The sequence below is a fragment of the Ictidomys tridecemlineatus genome, chromosome 2, assembly GCF_052094955.1.
Source record: "Ictidomys tridecemlineatus isolate mIctTri1 chromosome 2, mIctTri1.hap1, whole genome shotgun sequence".
Lineage (NCBI taxonomy): Eukaryota > Metazoa > Chordata > Mammalia > Rodentia > Sciuridae > Ictidomys > Ictidomys tridecemlineatus.
Genome location: NC_135478.1, coordinates 195,855,347 through 195,869,467, shown reverse-complemented (window position 1 = coordinate 195,869,467; position 14,121 = coordinate 195,855,347). Strand labels below are relative to the sequence as shown.

Genomic DNA, 14,121 nt, shown 5'->3' with positions numbered 1-14,121 from the left:
AGAGTCAGAGACAGAGCACAGAGGACGAGTATAGGAGACTGATGGGAGGTGTCCCTATCAAGGGAGGTGGCATTGGCTCCAAACATCCCGCATTCTCGCTCGGCCCAGCCGGCGAGTGGAGTCAAGAGAGTCCAAGGTCGCCCAGTCCTCTCCGCTGCCGCGCGCTGAATGGCTGGCAGTCCGAGGCACCCCCGCCTCTGGCCACGCAGCCACAGGTCCGCGGTGTGTCGGTGCCCCGCCCGAAGTCGGCAGGGGCGCCCCGCACTCTCTCGGGCGGGTTCTTGCCCTATGCACCTCCCAGCCACTCTGTCCGCGGTTACGGTCCTCTGGGGAGAGGGCGCTGCGGCCACCAGAGGCGGCGCAGGAGCTACTTCTTCCTGCTGGCCCAGTTAGCCGAATGTCTAAGAGTGGGATCTATTTACTTGGGGTATTAATGAGTCTTTGAGAAACCGTTCACACACGTGCCAATGTAATCGTCGGCGTCAGGAATCTACACACGCCAAGCCGCGGCCCTGCGGAAAAACCATCACCGCCGCGCGGGGAAACCTAGAGATCTGCAGAGCGTCCCCCGGTGGCCGGGCAGGGCCACGACTCCCCCTTCCCCTCCCCGCAATCCGCCCCCCCCCACCCGCCCAGCGGTTCCAGGGCTTCTCAGTGTCGCGGGTAAAGCAGCTGCTGCCTTGTATGCCCACAGCCTACAAATTCTCACCACCCCACCCCTCCTTTAGAAACTAGGACTGTCCGTGTCTGCTGTTTGGCTTTTTTTTTTTTTTTCTTCCCTTCCAAAAGGCCAGTATCTTATCTCTCAAGTTCAAGTTCCGAGGACTTGCCCAGTCTCCTCCCCTTCAATCATTTCTACCATCCTCTGGCATCCACGGAAAGCTGGGAATCCTGGGCTGCTGGTCCCAGTGCCAGCTTTGGCAGTCCCAGTCTGTCCGGCACAGCAGCCCGGCGCATTCTCTTTTCTCCCTCCCATTTTTCTTCCTCCCTTTTATTCTTTTCTTTCCTCCTCTACTTCCCCCTCCCTCTTTTGCCTCTTAAGTTTCCTGCACCGTGAATCCAACTGTGCCAAGCCTGGGCTCTCGCGAACCAATCCAGAGCGCGACCCGGGCATTGGGACGCCGACTCCGCCAAGGCTGGAGGAGGCAGCTGGACCCGTCCTCGCCCGAGCATGGAGACGGAGCTCCAGGGAGGGCACGTCCGGGGCGCTGGAGACGCCAGGCCCGAGTAGCTCCTCCATGGAGCCTGCCCAGAGCGGTCAGTGCTCGCCAGATTCTCCTCCAGTCCTGTGTGGTAGGTACCCTTCGCCTTCACTGTTTCCAGAAGGGACACCTTGGGGCAGGGTCGTAGAAGCCAGTAAGGAGCGGCGGGGAGGGGGAGAGAGCATGCCTGGCAGGTGAGCCTCCCAGCCCCTGGCAGGTTGGTACTCTAGAAGTTAGCAACTGGCTGTGCCCCTTGACTAGCAAAAAGTAGCGCTAGTGATGTGATGTTGTGTATGTGTGTGTATATCTGTGTGTGCAGGGGACTCGAATGGGTAAACTGAGCCCTGCTTTCCTATATGCAAATTGCAACCCCTTTCCCCACCCCCACTTCAGCGAACGTGTTGAGATATCCAGCACCTAATCCTGGTCAGTTCTACCTACCCCTTTCTTTCACCGCGCCCCCTCGCTCAGTCTCTCTCCCTCTCTCTTTCTCTCTCTCTGCTGGTGTGTACGTGTGTGAGCCTTGCCAGGGCTGGCGAAGAACCAGCCGCCGCCTCTTGTCCGAGCTGCCGGGCTATCAAACGTTAGGGCAGGACTCGCTGCCAGAAACAGTTGGGCTCTGAACCAGCCTGCACGCGGCTCTGTGTGCCCAAAGCCTCCTCCGGCCTCTGCCGCCCCGGAACTCACACCCAAGAAGCGCAGGGCGCAAGGAGCCCCTCACCCTCCCGCCCGCCCGCCTGCCTGCGGACTGCGCGCTCGCTCATTTCAGACGCTGGATTTACTCGCTTTCCAATTTTTCGCACCCCCATCTCAGTTTTTTTTTTTTGGTCCACCCCTCCCCGCCGCGACCCTCTTTCCCCGCTTGATCGCCAAGCCTAACCTTGCCCGCGTGGTCATGGGTTGTCTAATTTCATTTGTATCTAGGCTGCTGAGAGCGCTCCTTGCTCTGTAAAGTGGATGTCAGGTGGATCTATGTTTTTGAAGGAACAAAGACTCAGCGAAGGCACCGCCAAGGAAGTTTGAGACGCGGGAGGATGCAGGCTGCGTGCTGGTACGTGCTTCTCCTCCTGCAGCCCACGGTCTACTTGGTAAGTCGCGGCGGGTCGGGCGCCTCTGAAATTCCTCTCGGTCCGGGAGACCAGGCAACTGGGGGCGCGCGAGAGGAGTGTGAGGCCGCCAGTTCAGTTGAGAACAGTGTTCCTAGTGACTGTGTTGGAACAACTTTGGGAAGCTGGTCTCTAAATTCCTGCGGGATTTTCTGGGGGGTTCTCACCCCCATAGCCTTCTCCAGTTTCCCTTTTCCTAAGTGTGGTTGTAAACGGCCGACGGGGCACCCCAGACGTCCAGAAACCAAAGAAGTGGTGGGACTAGATGGTTTTGAGGGAGAGGGCAAAGAAGAGGGGTGGAAGGCATGGAATTTTTAGTAGTTGATCCACAGAGTTTAAGAGAAAGGAAATGGGAATGGGGTTAAGGGGCTGAAAGCACAAATCTGCCTAAGTCTGTGACTTTGAAATTCAATGTACCCACCCTCTCCACCAGTTTGGAGATGTGGCACATAAAGAAGTGCAGGTAACTTACTTTGACTGGGGTGGGGGGAGTTCAGACAGGATGTAGTTCAGCTACCAAGAACACTATAAATCAGAGCTGGGTCAGAGATACTCCAGCAAGGTGCCCCACTCCAGTTCCTTTCAAAAAACCTTTTCCATCAAATATCAGAACCCGGGTTCAAGTGCCCACCTCCTTATGAGAAAATGACGGGGCCTTGTCTCCAGGGAGATAATCCTAAACAAAGCGCTGTCAGGGTCCACCCAGAATAGTTTTCCTGGATTAGGACTTTGCACAGTGTAGGAACTCACTCCAGGGAGAAGGGCTTTGTTGTGAATTGGGAACTAAAGACACCACCAGAGTAGAGTGCACTTTCCCCATCTGGCTTTTGGAGGGCCAGGGACACTAGCACTCTGCTGGTGAACTTGTACTCTGTGGGAAAAAAACAAAAAACAAAACAAAAAAACAAAAACAAAAAAACCCCAACAGTGGGTCCTGGGCTGCAGAAGTGTGCCCAGGACTCACTGTGTTCTGCCTAGGGTTGAGGAGAATTGGAGCCGCCTGGATTACTAGTGAGGCTGGATAAATGGGATTGGAGGTGGTGCTGGTGCCCCTGAGCCCCCAAGATCTTCAGAATCCTTATAATCCTGGGAGCAATAAGGTTGCCATCCTGCAATTGTCTGAGTTTCTCAGGTTTCTCGGTCAGCCTTTGCCCTGGTACATGTGACTGCAGGGCTGCGAGTTGTGTGAAATTTATTTTTATATATATGAGAGAGAGAGAGAGAGAGAGAGAGAGAGAGAGAGAGAGAAGAGAAGAGGAGAAGACAAGAGAATATGAATATGTGTATTTAACAGGCTCCAGCTTCAGTTTCAGATTCCTGTCTTTGCACCTTTATCTCCTGACCATAGCAGCCGCGGACGCCAGAGGGCGCTGCGCATCAGTGTCCTCGCCCACAGGACACCTTGGGGTAAACAGGTGAAAGCCTGGGCAGCCAATCCAAAAGAACAGCTTCTCTGACTCTGTCACTGAAGTCTGTGCCTTCCACCGCTAGAACGCAGACGGAATGCAAAGAGTGTCCTTCCCAATTCCCATTTTCTATCCTTTTCGCCCCCACCTGTGTCTCGTTAGCCCACCGACATTGAGAGCCCAAAGTTGGAGGGCAGAAAGTTTGGTCAGAGGAAATACATATTTTCTTTCTCTCTTCTTTTTCTTTTTAAATTGAGGGATAGGGGAGGGAATGTACAGTGAAAGCGACAGAGGAGGAATATTAACGATTCCCTTGACCGTCGTAACCCGCCTGCCCCTCTCCTCTGCATGCCTTTACGCATGACCTGAACCTCAGGACCGTTCTTGCGTCCTTGGGCTGTGCTCACACACACGGCAAGGGCTCCTGGCTACGGTGCAGTTTATTGCTTGAAGCAAGTATTTCGATAGTCTGGAAAATAATCTATCAAAAGCAGAAGTGAAATCAATACGTTGTGTTAAATTTTAAATGTGTTTGTTGGCAGTTAAACCGTTTTCCACTCATTACAACAACAGTGCTGGATTTATTCTAATGCGCTGCGTTCTCAACAACAAGAGCATTAATTCTCCTTTAATTGTAAACTGGGAGCATTTGAAAACCATTCAGTGTGCAAATTATGCTGATTCAATTACCGTTTAGTTACAGACTTCATTACCTGAATGCCTTTTGGCAATACAGAGAAAGGAGACAATTTTTCCAATTTCACTCAAAACAATACGATATGTGAACAATAAAATAGAGAAGACGATTTAGAAGTCCATTCTTTTCTCTCCAATCTAAAGTTGTTTTGTGTGTAGGGGATTAGAAAACAAACACACACCACAAAAACAAAAGGCTGGTGGCCATGACCCAAAGCAGTATTTCCAGGGATTGTAATCCCATGGTTATTTCCCAGCAAAATTCCAAGCTGTTTTCCTGATGAAGGAGGAAGCTGACTTTTACCATGGAAATGAATATAAAGGGTGAACTGGGCAGTCGAGTCAGGATGGTTTTAGGCAAATAAAGAAGCAGGGAACCTTGATTAAAACTCTAGGGCAATGAACAGATCAAGAAGTGATCAAGGCTTCTTTGTCCATCTATTGTATTGAACACAAGACATAGTAACTGAATCTACCATTTATTTGTAGTTGCACACCAAATTATCTCAGCCTTTTGCAAAAATCTGCAATAAATGCATATAGGTCGTCAGGAGCTGCTTCAAATTATACCCCAAGAAGGTAAGGGTGGCAAAGCCATTATTTTATTTTTTCTTTGAACTGGCATGAGCTAGAGAGGAAGTGAATAAGTAATTTTCTGTCTCCCTGAGCTCACACCACTACGTAAATGACTGGAACACTCTATATATGCCTTGCTTTCTAGCTAATACATCTAGCATACCTTCCTTTTGTGTTCGTGGAATCCCAGTTGTTTCCCAAGGAATAATTAACACATTACGTCCAGGGAGCAGGACATGTTTAAATATGTTTTATACAGAAATATTCAAGTTTTTGCCTGTAAAAGATAACTTAAATATCTCCAAATTTGGGGGAAATTTCTTATGAAAAAAACTGTCTAACCAGCAAATAAATGGCCAATACTTAAGCCACAATTTCTGCCTGTATCTTTGAGAACCTTTATCAGGCTTAAGAACCTGATAAAGGTTCTCAAAGTAAGTTTCTTGGCCCAAGGTTCTCTGAATACCTTTTCTAGGTTGAGGATTTTGAATCTCTTTGTGTTTGTTGAAAGATGGGTCTTTCCTAGTTCTTATTAGAGGCTTAATCTGGTATTATATTGAGAAACTAATTAGAAATACATTTGCAAAGGTACCTTTTGAAGCACATTAGTTATAGTACTCAAATATCACCAAGGGGTACATTCTAGTCATAAAGGTACAGTGATAGAAAACCTCTTAAAAATTAAGGTAAGGAAAATTTCAGTGTACTAAACGTTTTATATAGCAGATTTAAATATCTGAAATCAATAGGAGAGAAACTTATGGTTTAACTTGCTACAATTATTTGTATAGTCCTACTATCTTTATTCTCTTGTAAGTTCTGGACTAATTCCAGGGTATTTTCAGTATGATATAATGGGATAACAGTTCAGCATTTTATCTATATTGAAACACATACTGGGATAAAGTAGAAAAATATGATTTCTTGTTCTAAAGAATGGGGCGAGGTCCTAAACAGAGTTACTCTTAGTGGATCAGGCTGTAGGACAGGGCAGGGAATAGGGAGAGTATTTCCCAGTAGAATATGTGGTATTCTGTTTGGGGGCTCACCTGTGTTAATTCTCAGATAAAGAACTGAGTTCAATGAACACTTTCTAATCATGCCAATGAAAAAGTTACACAGAAATTGAGTCCAGATTATCTGACAAAGGGAGAAGATGTTTTCTCTTTCCCCTCCCTCCCTTCCCCCTCTTTCTTTCTTTCTTTCTTTCTTTCTTTCTTTCTTTCTTTCTTTCTTTCTTTCTTTCTTTCTTTCTTTCTTTTCTTTTCTTTTCTTTTCTTTTCTTTCTATCAGTCATACATTCATAGCACTAATCCAACAAGAAAAGCTTCTACCAGTTCTGCTAGAAATTCAAATAGCTAATAATCAAGTTGCTTTTTAAATAAAAATGAACAAGAATTGAAAACCCTTTCTAAACCTTGTGTCACAATACTTTGAATCATCTATTCGCTCAAATTTAGGGTGTCCTTACAATGTAAATTCTACATCATTTGTTTAATTGAGATTAAAAAGAGGATTAATGCATCCACAGGATCACTACCTGTGCACTACCTATTTGCCTTTGGTTATAAGGCAAACCATTTGGGTAAATTCCACTCATTATGGCAGTGGTTGTCTAAAAATATGGAGACTGGGGAAAGCAGAAGGAAAGAAACTACCACTGTCTGTTCTTTGAAGAAGGCATGTGTATTTCCTGTCTTTTGAAAATTAAGCTAGCTCCTCATTGGAAATTTTACTCAATTTGAGCTTATTGCCAAAAATAAAGTAAAAATTGATTAGCTACCTAACAGTAACTTTAAGTATTTTCTATGAAGGCTAGTTCATAGAGACAGTACTAGAGTTTTCCTATAGCACATTTCCTGACTTTTCTACCCAAGACCAACCTTCTAGACACAGGATTAAACCTAGATTTTTAGAGGGGCCTATGTCCCAGTAGCACAACAGGAGAACTCATGAGCCCCACAGGAGTACTCCAGAGCTTTGTAGGACAGGGAAGAAGAAGTTCCTACTATTCCAGGCATTTTCCTGAAATTCCCAACTCTCCATTGACCAGGAAAGCAGCTCTTTGAAGTGTGTGAGAAGTACTTGGATGGGTTGCCCTTTTGCCCCATTTCCACAAGTATTATGTTGGGGCCTTCTAGTGACAGCTTCAGGGAAACTGCCTTCAGTATTAGAGGGACAAGACCAGAATTGCTGCAACTCTGTTAGCAGTGTTTTCCCAGAAAGCTATTAAATTCGTGGCTCCTTATTGTGCGAAGTTGATTTCTATTTGGCTTTGAATTGTTGATGGCTATTTCCCCCTTAATGAAAGTGTTGTCTGGGTGAAAAATATATCCGGTGGCAGGGAAATTGGTTGATTTTTTTGAGATAGGTGCCCAATGTCCTACTTTCCTATCCGAGGGAAGGTTTTCTGCAGACTACAGAAATTGACAGCATTGTCCGGGTAATAACCACCGTCGACAATATTTTCAAAAGGGCATTTGAGTGATGAAAGCATTTGGATATTGCTTTTTCAAATAAGCAATTTTCTATCCTAGGCTTCTTTGATTTTATAGTGGGTGGGGAGTGCAGTAGGGAGCAACTGGGGAGAAGGGGCCACACTTTGGCAAAGGGATGCCTCCCCATTTATCCAGTCCTGAAATACTGAGGTGCTTGCTACCTGGGATTCCGGAGTCTGAAGAGCCCTTAAGGAATGAGGCTTAGATATTAAGAGCAAAAGGGAATCCCGACAATGAGGAAAAACACCTCTTGCCCTCCTTTGCCCAAGAAGCAAGCCAATGGAAGTTTGCCTGAAAGTTTGCCTGCTCTCCAGCAGCAAGTTAGAAAGTGTGCATTGTTTTTTTTAAACATAAAAAGTGCCTAGATTTAATTCGGTTCAAGAAAGTTCCCTTTGGGCAACCACGTCCTACGGGAGTTTCAGATTTCATGTAAGACCTTAGCAGCTCTAGCTTATTTAATTAAAGGAAGGAGAGAGGGTCCACTGGTCCGAGCGTCCACTGGTCGGGAGCGGTCGGGTCAGCAGCTACAGGGTGCAACCTGATCACTAGGCGGGTCTGCGCTTTCGCTTAGCCCTACAATCTCCTCGCCACCATTTGTCTGGTCCCGCCACGAGTTTGCTGGAAGTTGCGGTCTTGATTTATCCGCTAGTCAAGTTTCCGACCAGCTCTTTTTCTCCATGTCAGCACTAACCCCTCCCGGAGCTTGGTAAACACAGCGCGCGCATTTTTCTGCTGTGGATTGGCATGTTGACGACTCTGCTTGAAGGAATGTGACAATAAAGTGGAAAACCAAAGCTTGGCAAGCACTTAATCAAGGATAAAAAGGTTCCGCTGTAAGGATGTCACTCAATTTATTGTGAAAGTCGAATGAATTACGTTTAATGAAAGTGCTCCCCAGATGAATATTACCAGCAATTTCCTGAGTTGGCTCTGTCAGCTCGAGATGAGGAAATGCCAACCCAGATCAGAAAAGAGCGCCCGTCTCAATTACCATGCAAGCTTTCCAAGAGCGGCTTTTTATTGAGGTGATATATATTGGCGGCTTCTTCTTGCCCCCTCTACGCGCTCAAGAGCGTGTTTGCGTATTTTCCAAGTTTGCCGTCTGCCCTCGCGGGTTGCTGGCTGTTGCTTAAACTTCAGATGAGCGCGCCGCATCTCTGCTGCGGGCTGAAAACTCAATTTACTTACTTTGTAAACAGTTATTCCTAGTATATTTTATTTACTACAGATATGGGGGCTGGTGGGTGTATGTGTGTGGGTGTATGTGTGAGGCGGAGACAATTCCCTTGCTCCATGCCCTGTGTTACAGCAAGTCCCTTGCCACCTAGACACGGGCTCCAGATAGTGGAAAACGAGTTGGCACTGGGAGCGGAGGCGTTGGAATGGTACGTTCTTTGGGTTCCCGGGAACAGCAAGAAAGCTGCACGTGCTTCTCGGGCCCGAGCTCCGAAAAGCTTTCCCAACTTCTTCTTCTTTTAAATTAATGTGGGTATTTTACTCCTTTAAGCCGGAAATACAAAAGGGCGGGGGAGTACACAGGCCGCAGCCAGAACGCATCGCCTCATCTGCATAAGAATGGAGAACCCAAGGCTTTTCTTGTGCTGTTTCTCTCTCCCACAACATGACAAATTGGTGCTTAGTAGAATCGAGTGTTTCCTTAGAAACTGGCTCCCGGGACTCTGCGCGTCCCTGCTGAACCTGCCTCCGACCCGGCCTCGCCCATCACCCCTGCCGACCTAATGGATTCTGACGCGCGAAGAATCCGAGAGCTGCCGCTGCGTAGGGCTCCAAGTGCAACCCATCGGAGGGAGGGGGTGTCCTCCTCATACTTCATGCCTTTCTTCTCAGACCCCCTCCCCACCAACTGACTGTTAAGGCCATTGCAAGTCGTCTTCTGAGATAAGAAGAGAGAAACTTTCTTCGACATAGTCTTCAGACCCTCCACTCCTGAAACTCAGTCCTCTGCCAGAAGCCACGGTGTTTGGGCCAGGGGAAATTTGCCAGCCGGAGTCGCTGCCACCACAGATATGCACTTTATAGTCTACTTTTAGCCTCAGGTGATCTAGAGCTTCCCTAGAGGTTTATGAAAACACAGGAGCCGCACTCTCGGGTCTGAAACCTAAGCCCCCAAACCAAAACGTTGCTTCTGGGAAACTTTGTCCACGCAGCCCAGCCTCAGTGCTCTTGGGGCAGCGGGATGGACAGCGGCATTTCTCTGAAGAGAAGCCGCCAGCACCCAGATCGACTGGGTTGCTGCTCCGCAGCTTGACAAGCACAGGCCTGGAAAGCGATGCTTCAGAACCATGGCCAGCGCCGCAGGCTCCGCCCCTTCTAGTGCCAGCCGCCTCTCTGGCTAGGTCCTTCTTAAGGTCGTGTTAGCGTTCTCTGTTTACCGCCCAGTTGCGATTGTAAAGATCCACTTCCCTCTGCCAATCATTTGGGAACATCAAGCTGCAATCGCTAGGTCCCCAAGGTGCCCTGCGGTTAGAACCTCTTGTTTGCAACCCCCACCCCTTTTATGGTTGCGTCGCCGCGTGATCACCGCAGTTTATGCTGTGTGTGTGTGGGGGGGGAGGCGAATCTTTCTTTTTCCCATCTTCTTGTCTCTAACCTCCACTCCTTCTCACAGTTCATTAATTTAGTCTGCCCCCCCCCCAAACAGAAACATGTGCCATATAATGCAGAGCATCGAAGTGTCTTTCAGTGATGTAAAAACCTCTTTCGATAGACAAGAAAACTGAGAATCCTAGAAGAAAACCAGCTTTGTCTCCAGAATAAAACTAGATGGGGAGAAGGTGCTCCTTCCTACCCCAACCCCCACCTGCGGGGAGCAAGCCTGCTGAACTACCCAGACGCCCTCCAGGATCAGTCGCCTTTAAAAGCAGCGCGGTGGGGGTGGGGTGGGGAGAGTCCTAATTATTATGAATTTCTGAAGGAACAGTAATTATTCACGGGGAGCAGGACAAACCGCGGCCCGGGCCAGGGAATCGATATATTTGCTATCGAAAGTGCCTAGCTCGCCTTTAATGCAGACGAATGGGCATGCAGCCTCATTATTTTCCGTGGTTTGGCTCGCTGGCGTGGGGCACGGTGCAGCGTAGAATCTATCATCATTAGACCCGGGATCGGGGGAGAGAGTTCCTCTTTATTTACTTACCAAACAACAACAAACCTACCAGCCAACCAAACAACTCCCCCCCCCCACCCCATCCCAAACATTCACATTCTCCCAACCAGAACCTCCCAGCTCCATTGCTCTGGCCGCTTTTGCCCACTCCCCCGGGGCCTCTCTGCGCACTCTACAGCGGACGCTGCTGTCACTTCAAGTGTACGCGGTTGCTCCTCAGCGGCTGGCAAACCGTTGATTTGATCCAGAAATAAGCTGGATAGTACCAAGCATTGGCGCTAGGGGTTGTCTATGTCAAAGGCGAAGGTTGGCTGGGAAGTTCTGTCCTATTCTCTGGTCTTAGCTTGAGTCAATCCTTTCAAGACATTCGATTCTGCAAATCCCTGCTGCATTAAAGGAGCAGAGACCTGACAACCAGTGCTCCATCAACCAGTAGGAGAAGTCAGATCCCACGAAGGCAAGCCCTCGAGAAAAGAACGAATCTAGAGGTGAAGAGAACTCGGAAACTGAATAGAAAGGGAAGGAAATGTTTAGAAGTAATGCTTCCTGGATATTCTTCAAGGAAGAACCCCGATCCCTTCTGTCTTCTTCCTGCGAAATTCTAGCGTTTTGCCTAAGAGCCATCCATCAACAGTTAGTCAGGACCGGGTATGGGTCCCACCGTCACCTCTTAAAAAACACAGAACTGTCCAATGAAAGCGTTTTCCCATTTTCCCTTCCCTTAGCAGCAGGCACTCCAGGCACTGTCTTGGGTCTTGGTCTTTTTCACTTTCAGAAGTTGCCTGATGCCCCCCCCTCCCTTGTGTGGGCAGTTACTAGGATGAAATACCTGTTCCTGAGCAAGTGTCTTCACAGTTCCTGCAATGCCTTAGTTCTCTTGGTCAAATGAGGGTGGGTGTATGCTTTTGAGTGTCTGGTCTTCAGCTGGCAGATCCTTCTTTTATTACAGCAGATCAATGGCTGCAGAGGAGATAAAACAAGGAGCTTAAAAAAAACCTACCTCCCCCTTCCTCTCAGTACAATAATTATAACAACATTAATGAGAATAAAATTTTAAAATCTGGACTTCAGGACATTAAAATAATAATATCTGCCTGTCCCATTGGATTTTCTTTTCCTCAGAGCCCAAGCTTCCATAGTGTATTGTGATTACCTGAATATCTTTGTTTCTTTGGTGTCTGAGAAGCCATCCCATGCAATGCCAGAACTGTATGATCTACTGGCATCATTTCCTTTCACTATCTTCATTTTTAGAGGGTTTGTAATTAAACTCTGTTAGATATATGCAACATACATCCAGTGGAGAGCCTTTTTCTTTATATTTATGTATCATGCTGAGAAAGGAAAATTAAGGAAGTGTTTGTATTGAAGTTATAAGCCTGCTCTGGTATTAACAGAAATATCCTTTTAATTTACTTTTCTCATGTTTAAAGGACTATCTCTGTGACATCAGATCCTACAATCATGCTTCCTTAAAGAGAGAGCCCAATAAAGTGAAAAAGACATTCACTAGCTCATACCAACTTATAAGAACAAAAGGCCAGGGTAACCATTTACTGGAAATATACACTGTGGTAAAGAGCAGTGTGGTGCAGGAAGTGAGCAGAAAGAGCAATCTGAAAACAGCTGCAGGGTCCTACATTTTTTCTGCCTCTCCATGTTCCTAAACTACCACAATGCACATACTATAACAGGGCCTTCCAGAGACAGCACAAAGATACCACAATGCATATGGCAGGAATTTTAATAAAATTGAAAATCACAGACACCCCCCTTCCCCCCCCCCCACAAATGGTGGCACTGATTTCCTTCTTTAAGAGGTTATTGCCAGAAAAAAATGGTGATAGACAGGTTTGGAGAAAATTGCTTGGCTTAAAAGAGTTATTTTTATTTACAAATTAAACACACACACACACAGAGAACACAAACACTAGATGTATATATCTATATATCTATTTCTTTGAAGGATATCATGGAAAATTATTGTGGGGCATTCTTTTGTTTTAACAAGTTGTTGGCTTTGAAATTCCAATTTGGGTTTGACTGCACTATTTTTAAAATATGTGATATGACATTGTTATCCTGTACATATAAATATTTCCAGCTATATCATGAAAACACAATTTTGGTAAAGTGAAACTGGAATATAGTTGGAATTTTAGTCTTGCATGTATACTCCAACTAAACTTTAGAAAATGATTCCTCTCCTTGTAACCTTGTAGTTGCGTGTTATTAGAGGCCCACAGGTATATAAAACAGCTTATATAAAATTAATGGACTGCTTTACATTCACACTCTCCTACTTGTGAAGCCTTTGTAAAATATTGCATCTATTTAAAATAGGAAGAACATAAAGTCAAGTTTGGTGTGCAATCAATAGCTGTAAATGGTTCAGTGAAATATTTGATTGTTTTGAGTTAGTTTGACAATGTGGTGGAAATTTATCGTCCGTTTCTGTACATTGATGTGGTAATCATAAGGTTGTTCCTTTTTTTATGTACTTAAGTTATTTTGAAACTAATCTCTAAAGATTCCAAGGTAACACCTAAATACATAACCAAAATTTTAGAAAAGATTCATATTGTCTTACCACATTACAAAGAGACTCATTATTTCTAAAAGGTTATACACAAGAAAGAAATTGTCAGTGTTTCATTATTTTATTTAAACATAATCAATTGCATATTTATTGCAGTTGTATGCTATTGATATTTCATACGTGTTTTTGAACAAGTAAATGGATAGAGATTTTCATTTCAGCATGTAACCTCATAAAGTGAGTTTCTGAATGCAGTCAAATTATTAAAAACAAATATCTTCCTGCTTTTCAAAGGCAAAATTTGGAAAAAAACATTCGAGGACCTCGTTCTTTTTTTCCATTTAACTATAAATAAAACCTACATTTTTCATTTATACTGTTTCTTGCTTTATAGATCTCTAAGAAATGCCATACGTTCCACTATGAATTTCTTTTCCCCTTACTGTGCATTTTTATTGCAAGAATGAAACCAACCTCTCTCTCTCTCTCTCTCTCTCTCTCTCTCTCTCTCTCTCTCTCTCTCTCTCTCTCTCTGTCTCTCCCCCCATCTCTTCCTTTTGCCTTATTTGACTGAGAACTATCCATGGACAAAAACCATGGTGGCATTTTCAAAACCCGTTCCCTTCCTATTTCATTCCAAGGCTAGCTAGAATAGTCATACTTTTTTCCCTCCTCCTTTTCCCCTTACAGAACTGTTTACTGCAACATCTCCTCTAAGTTAGAAACTGTGCCTCAACTTAACCAACTGGTTATGTACATTGCTGATGCCATCACTCTAAAAAGTGTGGGTTGGATTATATGAGATCCATTATACTTTCTGTTTGAGAAATTTTCAGTGAAAATGCCATAATTAATCCTAAGTTTAATTCTAAACCTATTTGTAGAATGATGTCCTGTGATTTGTTGTTGGAGCAGCTGTGGAGTTGTTAACAGAGCCATCTACACTATCTCTGCAATTGAAGATATAAAAT

General features: G+C 45.6%; 1 protein-coding gene across 1 annotated transcript in view; it reads left to right on the top strand.

Moving 5' to 3' along the window:
• The first annotated feature begins 656 nt into the window (after positions 1-656).
• The window catches only part of Nxph1 (neurexophilin 1), a 289,149-nt gene continuing 275,684 nt past the window's right edge, over positions 657-14,121 (top strand). The window contains exons 1-2 of the mRNA XM_005331777.4: positions 657-1,293; positions 2,127-2,290. Of these exons, the coding sequence (XP_005331834.1) occupies positions 2,237-2,290 (54 nt within the window). The 5' untranslated portion in view covers positions 657-1,293; positions 2,127-2,236. The remainder of the gene's footprint in view (positions 1,294-2,126; positions 2,291-14,121) is intronic.